General features: G+C 54.3%; 1 protein-coding gene across 7 annotated transcripts in view; it reads right to left on the bottom strand.

Annotated features, from left to right (window-relative positions):
* The window catches only part of ATP2A3 (ATPase sarcoplasmic/endoplasmic reticulum Ca2+ transporting 3), a 39,651-nt gene that overhangs the window by 14,694 nt on the left and 9,932 nt on the right, over window positions 1–15,025 (bottom strand). For 6 of the 7 annotated variants that reach the window (XM_016138821.2, XM_016138825.2, XM_016138820.2 and 3 more), the window contains 15 exons: window positions 14,874–14,956; window positions 13,303–13,407; window positions 12,976–13,114; window positions 12,601–12,681; window positions 12,430–12,515; window positions 10,202–10,666; window positions 8,479–8,567; window positions 8,195–8,297; window positions 6,821–6,952; window positions 6,300–6,425; window positions 4,936–5,154; window positions 4,492–4,827; window positions 2,620–2,840; window positions 1,541–1,743; window positions 870–955 (listed from right to left, as the gene is read on the bottom strand). In XM_016138821.2, the coding sequence (XP_015994307.1) occupies window positions 870–955; window positions 1,541–1,743; window positions 2,620–2,840; window positions 4,492–4,827; window positions 4,936–5,154; window positions 6,300–6,425; window positions 6,821–6,952; window positions 8,195–8,297; window positions 8,479–8,567; window positions 10,202–10,666; window positions 12,430–12,515; window positions 12,601–12,681; window positions 12,976–13,114; window positions 13,303–13,407; window positions 14,874–14,956 (2,474 nt within the window). The remainder of the gene's footprint in view (window positions 1–869; window positions 956–1,540; window positions 1,744–2,619; window positions 2,841–4,491; window positions 4,828–4,935; window positions 5,155–6,299; window positions 6,426–6,820; window positions 6,953–8,194; window positions 8,298–8,478; window positions 8,568–10,201; window positions 10,667–12,429; window positions 12,516–12,600; window positions 12,682–12,975; window positions 13,115–13,302; window positions 13,408–14,873; window positions 14,957–15,025) is intronic. The other variant, XR_001596194.2, reaches the window with a different exon arrangement.

The following is a 15,025-nucleotide window of genomic DNA, read 5'->3' as shown; positions in this document are numbered from 1 at the left end:
ATCCCCTTGGCTCTCTGGGCTGCCTTGACCTAGATGTGAATGCTGCAGAATCCCCGAAAGCTCAGCCTTCCAAGGGAAGACAACCAGTGATGGTAACCTTGCCCTCGCACTGCCCTCAGGGTGGTCCCATGACACTCCCACGGATGCAGCAGGAAGTCAAGGTGCCTCCCTGGAGCTCTCTTGTCTACAAGAAAGTAGCAAAGGCAGGCACACTCAGAGAAAGAAAATTCTGCATCTCTGCATCTCTAGGCTTTAAATGAGAAACCTACGGCTGGCTTTGCCAGAACCACCACAAAGGCTCTTTTAAGCAAAGAAGGTGCATTGGCTGCTCAGTCAGAGACAGACAGGCTGACATATAGTGTCTGAGGGGTCTCCTTGCTTGCTTCTAGAAATGTGCTGAGATAGGACAGTCCCATGGTGGACACTTGTCTGCCAGGTGACTTCAAAAGGTCAGTTGGTTTATGAGGATGGGGGGAACCTGGCAGATTCCTGATTTCCTGTTTGACCCATTGCCTCAAGTTCCACCATTTAGGGGTTCATATCTCTGAGATGTCAATGTTTTGGGGTTCCCCAATAAAGACAACACTTGTGGGTAGTTATGCCCCTTGGTTCCCTCTAACTAAATGAATGGGAAAGAGAGTAGCCTATTCTCTGGTTTAGGAACTATGCTACACTCTCTAGTTTTCCCATGGCTTCTGAGCGTGGCTCCCTAGGTAGTGGATGCCTATATATGTGAATGGGGTGGGGCGGGATAGCCGTTGGCCGACCACAGGGTTCAGGACCCCTTTCTCCTGGAACTCCAACAACTCGGGCTGTGAGTTCTACCTCAGCAATAACCCCAACAAGCTCCCTGGCTGTCACTTGCTCACCAGCTGGTAGAAGGTGATGTGAGGTCCCTCGGCATCATACAGGAACCACCAGGTGGCAGCAGCCACTGTGGCCAGGCCGACGTACACTGCAGGGAGGGCAGGAGGAAACCCGCTGCAGTGGACAAATGTGGCTTTTTGGCATCCATGTCCCCTTCCCTCTCTCTTTCTCTCTCTGAACCACGTGATTCGCAGGCTCCTACCCTAGGGCCAGCGGTGAGCCTTGATTGTCAATCAGCATCTGTCATACCCTTGGCCACAGTGATTGGCTAAGAGATAAGCAGATAACCAAATTTAGGCCAATGAGAACAAGACTGAGACTTTTATCGTATACTGAGAGAGCGGTATGACAAAAGGCTCTCTGCTGTTGAATTTGGGGTTATAATGGAGTAAGTATGAGGGCTGGAGCTGCAACAGCCATTTTGCCACTCAAGAGGCACCTGCCCGAGAATGGAACTCAAGCAGAGCCAAAATATGCCAGTGATACTATATGTCTGAGGCTTTGATCGAGCTATACCTGCCTGAGGCATGCTCTATCTAGTCTTTTCAGTTAAATAAGCTTACAGAGTTTCTTTTGGCATGAGCTAGGTAGGCTGAGTCATGCTGTCCGCCTAACTGATACACTGGTTCCTAACTCCTGGAACCCCACTGAGGTCTGGAACCCCACTGCTCACCTCCAATAGCCAGATATCTGAAAAAGAGCCAACCACTGATAAGGGCCTCGCGAGGGTTCCGAGGCAGCTTCTCCATGATGTCCAGGTCTGGTGGGTTGAAGCCCAGGGCTGTGGCAGGTAGGCCATCTGTCACCAGGTTCACCCAGAGCAGCTGCACAGGGATCAGGGCTTCTGGCAGGCCCAGAATTGCCGTGAGGAAGATGCTAGAAGCAGAATCATAGGCTCTAGCTGCCGCAAATGGAGGGTCTAGCTCCTGCTCACGTGCCAGCCCAAGGAGCCCGCCCAGTCTCCTCAGCAGCCCCGCCTCGCTCTGCTAGTTCTGATGTGCATGCACGCGTGAGAGGTATGTGCTCACAGCTCTGCCTCACACTGGGCCTCCCCCGGTCCCAGCTCTGGAGCCTGGACATACCTGCTCGTTAAGCTTCTCTGCTTAGGACATAGCCCTCTTTGGGGCACACACACACATGTGGACAGTGCATGCCTGAACATCTACACATTTGTTCACAGGCATGAGCAAAAAGTAGCACAGGCCACATAATACCACAAACAAGCAAACACCTACATGCTTGCCCGATGTTCAGAGATGCAGAATTCACATGTCCAGGCAAATGTGCTCCCCATTCCCCACAGGCATCTCTCACATGTGAACCTAAGTGTGTATACAATTACACACCTGCACAAATCCTCTGTGCTTATTCTCATGCCCAAAGATGCATGAGAGCATATATGCACACACATATACACACCTCTCACTCAGGCACACACCGTCGTGTGTACACTACACGGACACGCACGAACACATTACTGCCCAAAGGTGAGGTTAGTTCTCCCACTTTGTGCTCCTCTGAAAACCCACTGGAGGGATGATAGGGGACTTTTCGGGTACCTTCTTGGGAGCCTCTGGGGAATGATAAGGTATCCCCGTCCTGGCCCACCTGAGGTGGGACCCTAGAAGGCCCCAGCTGGGGCAGGGCATGAGTCTCTCCATCCCTGCAGCCCCATCTCAGAAACAGGCATTTCCCTGGTCTCAGGGACAGAGCTCGTCCAGAGGGCTGGGAGGAGAGAACACAGGGCCTCACCAGACAACCTCGCCGACATTGGAGGAGATGAGGTAGCGGATAAACTGCTTCATGTTGCTGTAGATGGCCCGGCCCTCCTCCACCGCAGCCACAATGGAGGCAAAGTTGTCATCTGACAGTACCATCTCTGCCGCTGACTTGGCCACGGCTGTGCCCGAGCCCATGGCAATGCCGATCTCTGCTTTCTTCAGGGCCGGGGCATCGTTCACTCCATCTCCAGTCTGGAGGTCAGGTTAGATGGGTTCATACCTGAGAAACTTCCCTTACCCCAGCCTATCCTCAAGATTTGGGGATGTCCCTGAGGAAGTAGACAGCCAGGCGGAACAAATGGTGAGGTCATGAGCTTAGAAATTGTCTGGGGAGGAAGCTAAAAGGAAGGCAAGGAGTACAGATAAGGATAAAGTTGAAAAGACCAGGTCTAAGGCCAGAGATGACCAGGTCTAAGGTGGGGATGGGCATGAGGGTGGGTTGACGATGAGGGTGAGGATGAAATTCATGTTAGATGTGAGAAAGATGAAAATGATGTTAAGGACAAAGTTAAGTTTAAGTCAGGAATGAGGGGTCAAGGTTGTGGCCCAGGTCAAGGACCAGGTTGGTGTTATAGTAAGTTTGGAGCCAAGGTCGGGGTCAAGACTGGACTCAGATTCAAGGTTGAAAATTAGATTAAGGTAAGAAGTCAAGTCAAAGGCAGAGGCTATAATCCATATCAGGAGTGATGTCATGGTTGAAGCTGGAGTTCAATCAAGGTCAAGATTGGAAGCCAGATCAAAGTTGAGGTAATTATAGTGTTGGATTGAGGATATCGAGATCAATGTCAGGGGTCAAGTCAGGGTCCAAGTCAAACTAGAACCCATATCAAAGTTGAGCTCAAAGTATAGAATCAGATTAAGATGGTCATGGCCAAGGTCTGGGACCTTCTATGTAAAGGTCAAAAGTAAGGTCAAAAGCAAGGTTTCAGTTGTAGTCAAGTCAAAGTTGGTACCCAGTTCATTATCCAGGTCAGGGTGAGGTCTAGGTCAAAAGTCAGATCAGAGTTGACAAATAGGTCAGCAATCAAGAATGAGAGAACAAAAACTAGGCCCAAACCAAAAATCCATCGACACATTAAGATAAGTGAACTGTGGCATTCTCATACACTGGAATGCTACCCAACAATTAAAAAGCAACCAGCTACTGATACCCGCAACAACACGGATAAATCTCAAAAAAAAAGCAAGACACAAAAAAGTACATACTGTATGATTCCATTCATATGAAAATCTAGGACAGGCAAAATTATCTTTGGTGGCAAAAAATCAGAACAGCAGTTGCCTGTTGTGAGAGAGGGTTCTGATGGGGCAGGAGCATGGGGGGACTTCATGGGCTGATGGTACTAGTCCCCACTTGATGAGGATTTGGGTGACACAGGTATGTGCATTTATCAGAACTCGCCAAATGAATGGCATGCTTAAAAGTTGTGCATTTCATTGTGTGCAAGTTTTAACTCAAATAAGAAAAAAATAGAACCACAAATAGCGCTCTCTAGAATATGCATTCTAAAATATATGAACGTAAAGTGTACTGATGTCTACAACTTACTTTGAAACGCACTTAAGAAAAGAGGGATTGAGGAGAGACAGATGGATAGGTATGTGATAAAGCAATTATAACAAAATGTTATTTGTAGACTTAGATGGTGGCTATATAGGCACTAACCATAAAATTATTTCAATTTCTCTGAAGTTTTTTTTTTTTTTATAAGAAAACGTTGGAAAAAATAAGAATGAAGCGGGAGGAGGGGTTCCACGGGTTGCCCTCTCCAAGCCCTATGGCAAGTGCTTCTCCCCACTCCTCACCACCTCCCCCAGGCTCCCTCCCATCCAGTGGCCTCACCATGGCAGTGACCTCGTTAAAGGACTGCAGGTTCTCCACGATTCGAGACTTGTGTGCGGGTTCCACACGGGCGAAGCAGCGGGCCGTGCGGCAGGCGTGGCGCTGCTGCTCAGGGCTGAGGTCGTCGAACTCACGGCCCGTGTAGGCCTTGCCAGCCACATCCTCCGTGTCCCGGAAGATGCCAAGCCGACGGCAGATAGCCACAGCTGTGCCTTTGTTGTCCCCTGTGATCATGACCACACGGATGCCTGCCTGGTGGCAGCGTGCAATGCAGGCAGCCACCTCGGGCCTTGGAGGGTCCAGCATGCCCACGCAGCCCACGAAAGTCAGGTCCGTCTGCAGGGAGAGGGCAGATGCAAGTGGGGCTTGGGCCCACCCTCAGCCTGCTACCTGCCCAGCCGCTGCAGACAGATACACGGATCCCAGCCTTGCCCCGGCACCCACCTCGTACTGCACAAACTTGCTGCAGTCGTCCAGCCGCATGTCTTCCTTCCGCGGGGGTGCATCCTGGGTGGCCAGTGCCAGGCAGCGCAGAGTGTCCGAGCCTGAGCCCCAATCCCGGACCTTGGCCAGAATCTGCTCCCTGGAGGTGGTGTTCAGGGGTACTGTGCGGTTCCCTACGCGGACTGAGCTACAGCGCTCGATCACACTCTCAGGAGCCCCCTGCAGTGTTGAGGAGGAGGGAGGCAACTTGTCAGCCAGGAACCCTATCCTCCCTCCTGCCCAATTGAGAAAATGAAGGCCTAGGTATAAGAAAAGGCCACCGAAGGGGACACACAGTAAAGCACAGACTGGAATCCATTCTTCGAAAGCTCAGAGTGGGAACCAAGTGGACCCCACTGTGAAAAAATCCAAAGGGAACCTCGGGGGAGCAGGGGGTGGGATCCTCCCCCCATCAGCCTGTAGCTGAGAAGGCCTCCTGTAGCATTTTGGGGGCAGAGGTGAGAACGGCAGCCCTCCTGCAGGTCATGCCTCTCTGCCAACCTGATGCTCCTCGGATCCCAATTCTGCAGGGAACTCAACAGCGGGAGGCAGGCTGGGCTCTCCCTGGGGACCAGAAATAGAGCCATGCAAAGGGTGTGGTCGGTGTGCCCCTGGGAAGGTTGTTTCAGGGGGGGCAAGCTCCTCGGTGGCCTCGGGGTCTCACCTCAGGCCTCACCCCTCGCCTGGGAATAGCCTCTGAACATTCCTTCAGTGCCTTCTCTCTCCCCGCAAAGGGCACTGCTGTTTTTAAAGTGACCCGAACTCCCCATACAGAAGCCTTTTCATTTTAAAAGGGACTAAAACCTCCTCTGCAGGGTAAAGTTCGGGTTGCGATTCCTATTTCAGGTTCCAAAGCAGCGACGGGAGGTGCCGTGGGCAGAGGTCCGGGCAGGCCTGGCTCCTTCCCTCTAGGGAGGAACATGGAGCACCAAAGATGGCAACGAGAGCCCGTCAGAGGCAAAAGGCTTTTGAGACCTTGCAGCCTGACCCTGCTGTTCAGATGGGGAGATGGGGCTCCATGGAGGAGCGTGGGTGACCCCAAGGTCATGTGGCAAGGCAGCGCTTCTCAGCCCAGAGCTGGGACCATGTCCAGGGGCAGGCCTGAGCCCCAGGCCCTAGATTGATCTTCACCAATCCTGGATCTGCTCCCAGCTTCTCATAGCAGGCTGAATCCCCTCGTTCTGGACTCGTTACGGGCCTTGCGCCTCTCTTTGCCTCCCACAGCTATAGTCGATGGCTCTCCAGAGGACTGGAGAACAGGTCCCCCAGGGACCCCAGTTATGCAAGTTACGCAGCGGCTCCCAGGCCAGTCAGGCGGGTCTCACCTTCACAAACATCTTGCTGCCTTGGGCACCTGGGCCAGGGCGAGTGGGCGAGCAGTACACTGACATGGACTTCCGGTCTCGAGAGAACTCCAGGGTGAACTCCTTCCGCATCAGCTGCTTGATGACCTGTGAGGCCCGGGTGGGTGCGGGCAAGGAGGGCAGAGCCAGCAACTCTCACCGCTTTCTCAGCAGCCTCTTGGCCCCATTGAAAGCCTCTTGCTCCCTGCAGGATGGTGTCTATCCTCCTCTGACCCTGGCATTTGAGGTCTCCATCTCCCTCACCAGCCCTGGAAGGGCCAGAAAAGTTGCCATTTCCTGACCATGCTGTACATTTCCCAACTCTAAGTCCTTGACCACACTCAGACTTTCCCTTTCTTTTCTCCCTAGCCAAGTCTTACTAGGGTCTGATGTCCTTCCTCCTCTCAGAAGCCTCCCAAGACTTCATTCTCCTCTCTCCCTTCTCCAGATGCCCCAGAAGGCCAGCCATGCAGCCTGTGACCTGGGCCCCCGACCCTACTCACCGCATTACAGGCGCCAGCTCGCTCCACCCGGGACAGGGCCTGCAGGTCAGTGTTGAACACATTCATCTTCTCCACTAGGCAAGTCAGGGCTGTCTCCGTGGCTTCTCCCACCTTCTCATACACGCCCTTGGCCTGGCAAGGCCCAGGTTACAGAGAGTAAGGGGCAGGGTGGCCCCCAGAGGGGCTCCTAGCCTCATCTCCCACACGTTCCCGTGGAGCTCCCTCTGCCAGAGTTATCTGCAACCTCTTTTGCACCAGGCCTGTGGGCTCTTCTCAGCCCAGTTGACCTGGGGTCTGGGTGGTGTCTGGCACTGATGCTCATCTCCCTTCTAACCCTCCCGTCTCTCAACACCAAGGGCCATCACGGCCAGGTTCCTCTTTCTAAAACCTACTGTCCTGGCCCTGCTCCTTCCTTCCCACCATCTCTCCTTGAGACCTCATATGCTTCCTGCCTCCGCCAACTTTCACAGCTCACAGCTGCCAGGGCCCGGGCCAGCCTTGACATCTCTCCTAGCTTCATGCCCATATGTCCACTTGCTACCTGTTGAACTCTGTTCCCTGGGGATCCTCAGGCCACCTCTTCCTCTCCCTACACTTGCCACTTTAGTGACAGTCGCGGCCAGGACAGCAACCAGAAGCTACCTTGACCTCCACCTTCTCTTTCACTTAATCAGTCACCAAGTCCCAAGCTTTTGGCTCCAAAGTCTCCCCCACAGCCCATGCTTTCTCCCGTCTCCCCGAGGCCCCAGCCAGGACTCAGCCAGCATCTCTCTGCCCTGGACGACCACACAGGAGTCCCTGGCCCCAGTCTTGCCCTGTCTGTTCTGTGCTCCGCACAGAAGCCAGAAGCCTAGATAATCTGTAAATGTAAATGAGGCCATTATCACTCCCCTGCTTAAAACCCATGGTGGCTACCGACTGCCCTCAGTTTGGCATTGGGCCTGACTTGGTATGGCCAAGTCCTTCCCCTCAGACAGGAGCATCCTGCGTGCTCCATTCCACTGGTCCACCCACAGGGAAGATAACTCAGTGCCTAAATCACATGAGTCTGGTACGGCCTGGGGGCCTTTTCTGGGCTGTGCCTTCTGTTTTAATCACCCCCCTTAGTCCAACACCCCAAATCACTTCCCTCAGGCCCTGTGGCACCTTACATTGCAGTCCCCCACAGCCCTGAGCCCCCAGGCCCAGTTCAGAAGCCAGTCAGAGAAAGAGGGAGGTGTGTCAGCGGAGGGTGTGCAGGGGTGGCAGTGCTCCTGCCGTGTGGCACTCCAAAGGGGCGGGGCCCACCAACCCCGAAAGCGCTGGTACTCTGGGACAAGGGTCCGTCCTAGCAGCTTGGATACGAGGGAGGTCATGCAAGGGAGAAGGGGCCACCTCGTTGTAGTCCAGCGCCGAGTCATTGCACAGGGCACAGATAGTCGCCAACTCCACCAGCCCATCGAACTGCCCGCATCGCACCAGCTGCTCTCCCTGCCGCCTGAGGAGCCAGGAGGTCAGTGCAAGGGCCTTGGCCCTGTCCCTGAGAGGCGCCCATCCTTTTGGCCCCACCCCCAGGAGGCCTTGCTCATTGACAGCTCTCAGAGCGGTGGCATGTAGCCCAGTCCGACCAGGAAAACCCGCCCACAGGAGCCCCCTTGCCCAGCACGTCCAGCACTCACACTTCGCCCTCAGGAGCATAGGTGGTGCCCGAGACAGTGAACTCATGCAACCGGCAGGTTCTTGCTTCCACCTCGGCTACCACGAACATCTGGGGATGAGGAGCGCAGAGCAATGCTGAAGTGGGCCCTTGCCTCCCTCCTCCCTGGACAGCCTGACCCCAGATTGGGTCCTGTAGGCCCCAGAGGAGCTGGTAGCCTTCTACCCCCCAGGGTTTTGGAGCTGCAATGCAAGAGCATGGAGTTCAGACTGAGGCGGGACCCCTCTGCTCTGCCTAGGTGTGTCCAGCTCAGGCTTGTCTATTTGCTCTGGGCATCCCTGATGAGTTTATGGCAGATTCTTCACTGTCAATCTGGAGACAGCTCTCAGATTGACAGAGCCCTTTGCTAGGGCAAAGCCTGGGTCCTTGCCCGCCTTACTGTGTGACCCCTCACTGAGCACCTGAGCCTCAGTTTCTCCATTGGTAACATGGGAAGAAAGTAGTCCAGCTGCCCCTCCTTTCCTTCAAGAGGATGAGTTCCCAGCCTCCGGGGGAGGAAACTCATACCCCGCCCTAGAGCAGAACACCCCCTGCCCAAAGGTGTCTGCAGACAGTGTGCTTCTGCCCACGGAGCAAGCTGGGTCACCCACCCCCACTCGTGTACCTCACAGATGAGGGCTTCCCCCTCCTGGGAAGCCATTTTCTTGTCTGCCAGCCAGCTCGGCCAGGGAGACAGTTCTTGCATCCTGAAAATCACCTCACCGTACATTCCCAAACCAAAGGCCAGTCCAGCACCCAGTAGGTGCTCAATAAATATCCTTTTCTTCTCACTCTCCTCCCTGCTCCTGTGGGCAGTGCTCCAGCCAGCCCAGTCTGAGAAGTCAGGTTTCTCCGCCCTCTACAACTTCTCTACACTGTGTTTTTAAAGTCTTTATTTCAGTCAAGGACCACTCTGTTCAAATTAAGTCCTACTAGGGATTTTAGCAGCGCAGTTGAGCTGCTGGTGCCCCTTCCCCTGCAGCAGCCTCTGATGGGTTTCAATGAGGCTTTAAGGTCTCAGACACAGAACCTGGTTTTCCGAGGCCCAACGGGCAGACTGTGGGAGCAAGAGTAGGATGGGAGCAAGAGTAGGAGAGGAGCAATGGGGGAATCTGGAACGGGTGGGAAACTCACGACTTTCACCATCACCCCATCCACCCTTCTGCCCCAAAGGCCTGCAGGAGTCTCAGCCAGAATCCCTGGGGCATGTGGGCAGCAGGCCCAGGATCTGGGATCAAGTACCAAGGAATGAATAATTCCTGCTCTGGCCCTTCCCAGGTCACTGGAGCTGGCATATCTGGTGACAGATGCCTGTCACGCATTGACTGCAGAGAGTCATGGGGGAGCAGGACAGAGCCTGGGTCCAGGCCCAGCTTGGTTCAGATGCCAAGACTGTACTTGACCCTCTCCTATGTCCTTTATTTATAGATTACCTGGCAGGGCTTGCACATCCAAACTTCAGATGAAGAAACTGAAGTTCATAGATGGGCAGTGACCTGCCAGGGTCCTAGTGACACATGTCCAGCCAGGCTTTGCTGCTCTGTCCCATGAAAACCTGTATCTGCTACCCAACATGGGGCAGGCCACAGGTTCTCCCCTCCATCCCTGGCTAAAAAGGAGTCAGGGAGCAGCCTAGAGAGGGACCCCAGCCTCCAAACATCACACAGTAACAGCAGTGGGACTCCAAGCTGTCTGTAGACACTCACCCGGCAGACGGACATCTGATTGGTGGTGAGTGTGCCCGTCTTGTCAGAGCAGATGACTGAGGTACAACCCAGGGTCTCCACAGAGGGCAGACTCCGCACGATGGCATTCTTGCGTGCCATGCGCCGTGTGCCCAGTGCCAGGCATGTAGTGATGACAGCCGGGAGGCCCTCGGGGATGGCGGCCACAGCCAAGGCTACGGCAATCTTGAAGTAGTACACTGCGCCGCGGAGCCAGGAGCCGCCGTGGGCCGGGTCGGCAAAGTGACTGATGTTGATGACCCACACGGCCACGCAGATCACGGAGATGGCACGGGACAGCTGTCGCCCAAATTCGTCCAGCTTCTGCTGCAACGGCGTCCGTTCTGGCTCCACAGCTGCCATCTGGCTCCGGATCTTACCCAGCTCTGTGTGCAGGCCTGTGGCTACTGCTACACCCACTGCCTTGCCTGACGCGATATTGGTGCCCTGGCCAAGGGAGGGATGAGGAAAGGGCTGCTCAGAACCCTGGTGGGGGCCCAGGACCCCTGACTCCTTCAGGCCGGGGTAGAGCTCTTATCCTCCGGCTTGGCTCTCTTTTTCTCCATGTCACTTACTGCTCCTAGACTTACAGTTATTGTAGTATTGAGTTATTAATGTCATCCCCATGATAGTGTAGCTCTGTGAAGGCAAAGACTTGGTTCGGCACCATGTCCCTAGCACCTCGCGTGGGGCTTGGCACAGAGGAAGCACCAGGCCAATACCGACAGCATGATCAACCAGCAGAGCACAGCACCGACCCACTGAAATATGACTCATAAACAATCAATGAGGCCACATGCGAGTGTGGCTGATTGTGATCCCAGGCAGCGGTCCCCAACCTTTTGGCACCAGGAACTGGTGTTCCTATGAGAATCTAAGGCCTGATGATCTGAGGCGGTGATGCCAGTGCTGGGGAGTGGCTGCAAACACAGAGGAAGCTTCGCTCGCTTGCCTGCCGCTCACGTCCTGCTGTGCAGCCTGTTTCCTAACAGGTCATGGACTGGTACTAGTCTACGGCCTAAGGACTGGGGACCTCTGATTCCAAGTAAACTGTCCAATATTTGCTGAAGAATCCAGAAAACTTGAGTTTAAGTCCATCTATTCCCAAGGCCTTGGTAAAATCACTAAGTCTAGGTGTAAGGGTCAGCCAGCCTTGAACCTCCATATCCTTTTCTGAAAAAAATGATCCAACAGAGGCCCAAGACACAGCTTCTGCAAGGAGGCTAATAACGCAGTACCCCTTCAGACAGGTGCACTGTGTTGAGGTTGGAGAGAGGGTGATGGAAGCTTCAGCTTCTCTCTTGCCTTGAGCAATGCAGCTCCTGCTCCTCACTTGCAGGCCCCTCAGCTAAGGAAATGACCTGCAGTTAGCCAAAGCATCCTCCTTAGAAAGTTCCTTAGTGACAGCTGCTGATGGCTGAGCATGCCCCTTAGCATCCCCTCCCCACCCCAAGGCTACCATGCATCTAAGTACGGCTTTCTCCATTTCTGTTCTTCTGGGGAGGTTCTCTAGCCTGTTGTAACTTGGTGCCCTGGGACACTGCCAACTGGCCTGAGCCCTCCTATGGCCTTTGCGCTCAGCTCCAGGCTATTTCCAGGCAGCCTGTGAGCATCACTGGTTAAGTCCTTCTGAGGCCACAGGGGTAGATCGTTCCCGCCAGGGCTGAACCCACCACTCTCCATTAAAATAGCCAAGGGTGCCCGGTGTCTTGCCTTATGGTTCATTTTCTCATAAGAGTTGTGGATTATTCCTCCCATCCTCCACCATTTTGGCAACCCTCTTAGAAGATTCTCTGTTGAGTGATTATAGGCAAACTCTACCCACTCCAGATTAAGGCAGGATAAGCCTACCAGGTAAGGGGAAAAGCTCTGGAGTCAGAATGTCTGAATTCACATCCCAGCTCTGCCATTCATTGGCTGCGTGATCTTGAGCAACTTACTTAACCTCTCTATGCCTGTTTCTTTGCTGGAAAACGAAGATAACAAGAGCACTTATTTCAAAGGCATTGCGAGAATTAAATAAGTTAATACATGTAATGGGCTTAGTACAGTGCTAGGCACACAGCCTTCAGGAAATACAAGCTATTATTTTACTATAAATTTATATGTATAGTCAATAACTGATGTTCTTCCCTGTAAGGCTTTAACTGATTCATCTAAGTGTTATTATTTTGATTATCATTGTCCAGGCAAAGACTCCAGGGACTTACAGAAAATAGCATGTTCTTCTTGTCCTGGTTCACAGCTCTGGGATCTGGGATGGCATCTGTGTGCTTGGTCACAGACACAGATTCACCTGGTTGTGGAATAAGAAATAAGCCCCACATGAAGACACCCCCACCCCGACCCAGCCCCTGCTCAGCCCGGCCTCTGGGCCTTACCTGTCAAGATGGACTGGTCCACTCTCAACGTGGTGGACTTAATCTCAATGAGGCGGAGGTCTGCAGGCACTTTGTCTCCCACTGCAGAGAGAGAATGGCTTGGCTGAGTGTGGCTTTGGGTGCTACCTCCCTGGAAAGCAAGGAGGGCTCGCAGAAACCAAGGCTGGAGTTGAGAGGCAAGGACATAAGCTGTGATCCCTCAGGTGGACCTCGCCCTTGGCCTACAGTCTCATCTGTCCAATAGGGTTTGGGACAAAGAGCTTTTGGAGGGATCTGACAACCACACCCTCTACATATACAGCCAGAAAGAGGGGAGCACAGAGAAGGATGGGCTTGCCAGCGTCACATAATGAAAGGAGGAGGCCCCTAAAGTACCGGCCACTTCCACAATGTCTCCGGGGACAATGTCCCGGGCACGGATCCTCTGCACGCCCGTGCGGTCCGAGCGGATCACCTTGCCCATCTCCGGCTCATACTCTTTCAGGGCCTCGATGGCACTCTCAGCATTGCGTTCCTGCAGAAACAAGGCAGGCAGCGATCTGTCCCTGCTGGCCCCAGCAGGCTACGCCCCTTGGAGTAACACCCTGGGGTTTGGGATGGAGCTGGAAGCAGAAGGATCTGCACGACTCTAACACCAGGTAAAGGTCACACCCAGCAGTTGGGTCACACCCAGCAGCCCAGCTCCACCTCGGTGCCTCCCACCTGCCATATGCCCACGATTGCATTGGCGACGAGGATCAGCATGATGACCAAAGGCTCCACGAAGGCTGTCATGGTTTCCTCGCCCTCCTCAAACCAGGCCAGGACCTGCCAGGATCGAAGTAGTAAGTTTGGGCTATGCTGTGGGCTAAGGTCTGCTCACCGCTTCCTTCAGACCCTGGGTCTCCCATCTGCTTCCCTGCTCTGGGAGAGATACCCCTGGGGATCCCTGGGCTTGGAAAGGGTTGTTCTGAGAAGGTCTTGGCCCAGGACACTCAGCCCCTAAGACTAGTGACCATTGCAGCCAAGTCCCCCCCACTAACTTTCAATGACATGGGGCAGTTGTATAGCCGCCAGCCGGAGGTCTCACTGTCTGCCTAGCTGTGGTTCGCCAGGTGTGGTGCCCAGACCAGCAGCAGCAGCAGCACCTGGGAATTTGTTATAAAAGTCATGCCTGGGGTCTATCCCTGACCTCCTCAGCCAGAAACTCTGGGGTGGAGCCCGGCAGTCCATTTTAACAAGCCCAAGTGTGCCGCAGGCTCACACTTGAGGTCTGCTGACCAGAGAAGCATGATTCCAGCCAGAGCCCGTTGTCACTCTCCTCCATGGGCCTCAGTGTGTCTATCTGTACTATGGAGGAGTACTGCACCCTTTTGGCTCAGTTGTTCTAGGCACCTGCATGGATGGACACTTTTTTCCTCTGTAAGAGTCTTCCATTTCCATAGGACAGTGAGTGGCCAGGAGGGCCAGACACATCTGGCTGGAGGGGAAGAGTTGGTCCCAGCCAGGCCCCCTGCTGTCCCACACTCCACTTCACCAAGATGAGGTCTCCTCCCCAGCCCCTGCTGGGCATCGGTCCTGGAGCAGACACATGTCCACCCTCAGGGCAGCCATTTCCCTGCATTACCCTTGGGTCTCTGCTGCTCAGCCACTGGTAACAACTACTGTCTCCCTCCCCCCAACTCTACCCTGGCCCCATGGGCCTATGGGTCCAGGAGGAGTCTGGGGAGTGGGAATGGGGCAAGAGCAAAGAGGAGAAGCTGCCCCAAGGAGGCTGCAAGCGGTTAAGGCCCCAAGTCTTTTGAGGGGTGCTGGGAGTCATGGAAGGGGCTCTCAACTTGAAGACATTTGGCAACCTCTCGAGACTTGACTGTCGAAACTGGGGAGTGCCTCTGGCCTCTGGTGGGTGAAGGCCAGGAATGCTGCTAACTATCCTGCAGTGATCAGGACAGCCCCCACGATAGAGAATCATCTGCTCCAAACTGTCAGTAGTGCTGAGTTTGAGAAACCCTATGCTATGACAGGAAGGAACAGGGTCAAACACTCTGAAAGCCAGGGTGGAAGGGACAGGTGGGAGCGGGGTCCAGTGGGAGACCTGTGAGGGTTCACAGGGAAGCTGATGTCGGAGCAGGGAAGGGGTTTGGAGGGGCCCAGGAATGCACACACCTGAAGGGACAGCCCTGTGCCCAAAGCCTGGGCCTCTGAGCACTGCCTCACCTGGCTCTTGCCCATTCCTCATCCCCTTCCCCACCCTGCAGGGCTGCCTGATGCCATGGGATATGGGCCCTACTTACAAAGGAGACCACGGCAGCCAGCAGCAGGATGCGCACCAGAAGGTCCTCGAACTGCTCCAGCACCAGCTCCCACAGGGACTTCCCTGGGAGAGGGAACGCTGCATGAGGCCTGGGCCCAAGACTGACTGACCTGCCCCCATTCAGGGCTGGGT

Source organism: Rousettus aegyptiacus, unplaced genomic scaffold (genome assembly GCF_014176215.1).
Source record: "Rousettus aegyptiacus isolate mRouAeg1 unplaced genomic scaffold, mRouAeg1.p scaffold_m13_p_6, whole genome shotgun sequence".
Lineage (NCBI taxonomy): Eukaryota > Metazoa > Chordata > Mammalia > Chiroptera > Pteropodidae > Rousettus > Rousettus aegyptiacus.
Note: the sequence above shows the minus strand (reverse complement) of the source record. Positions and strands in the feature narration are given on the sequence as shown.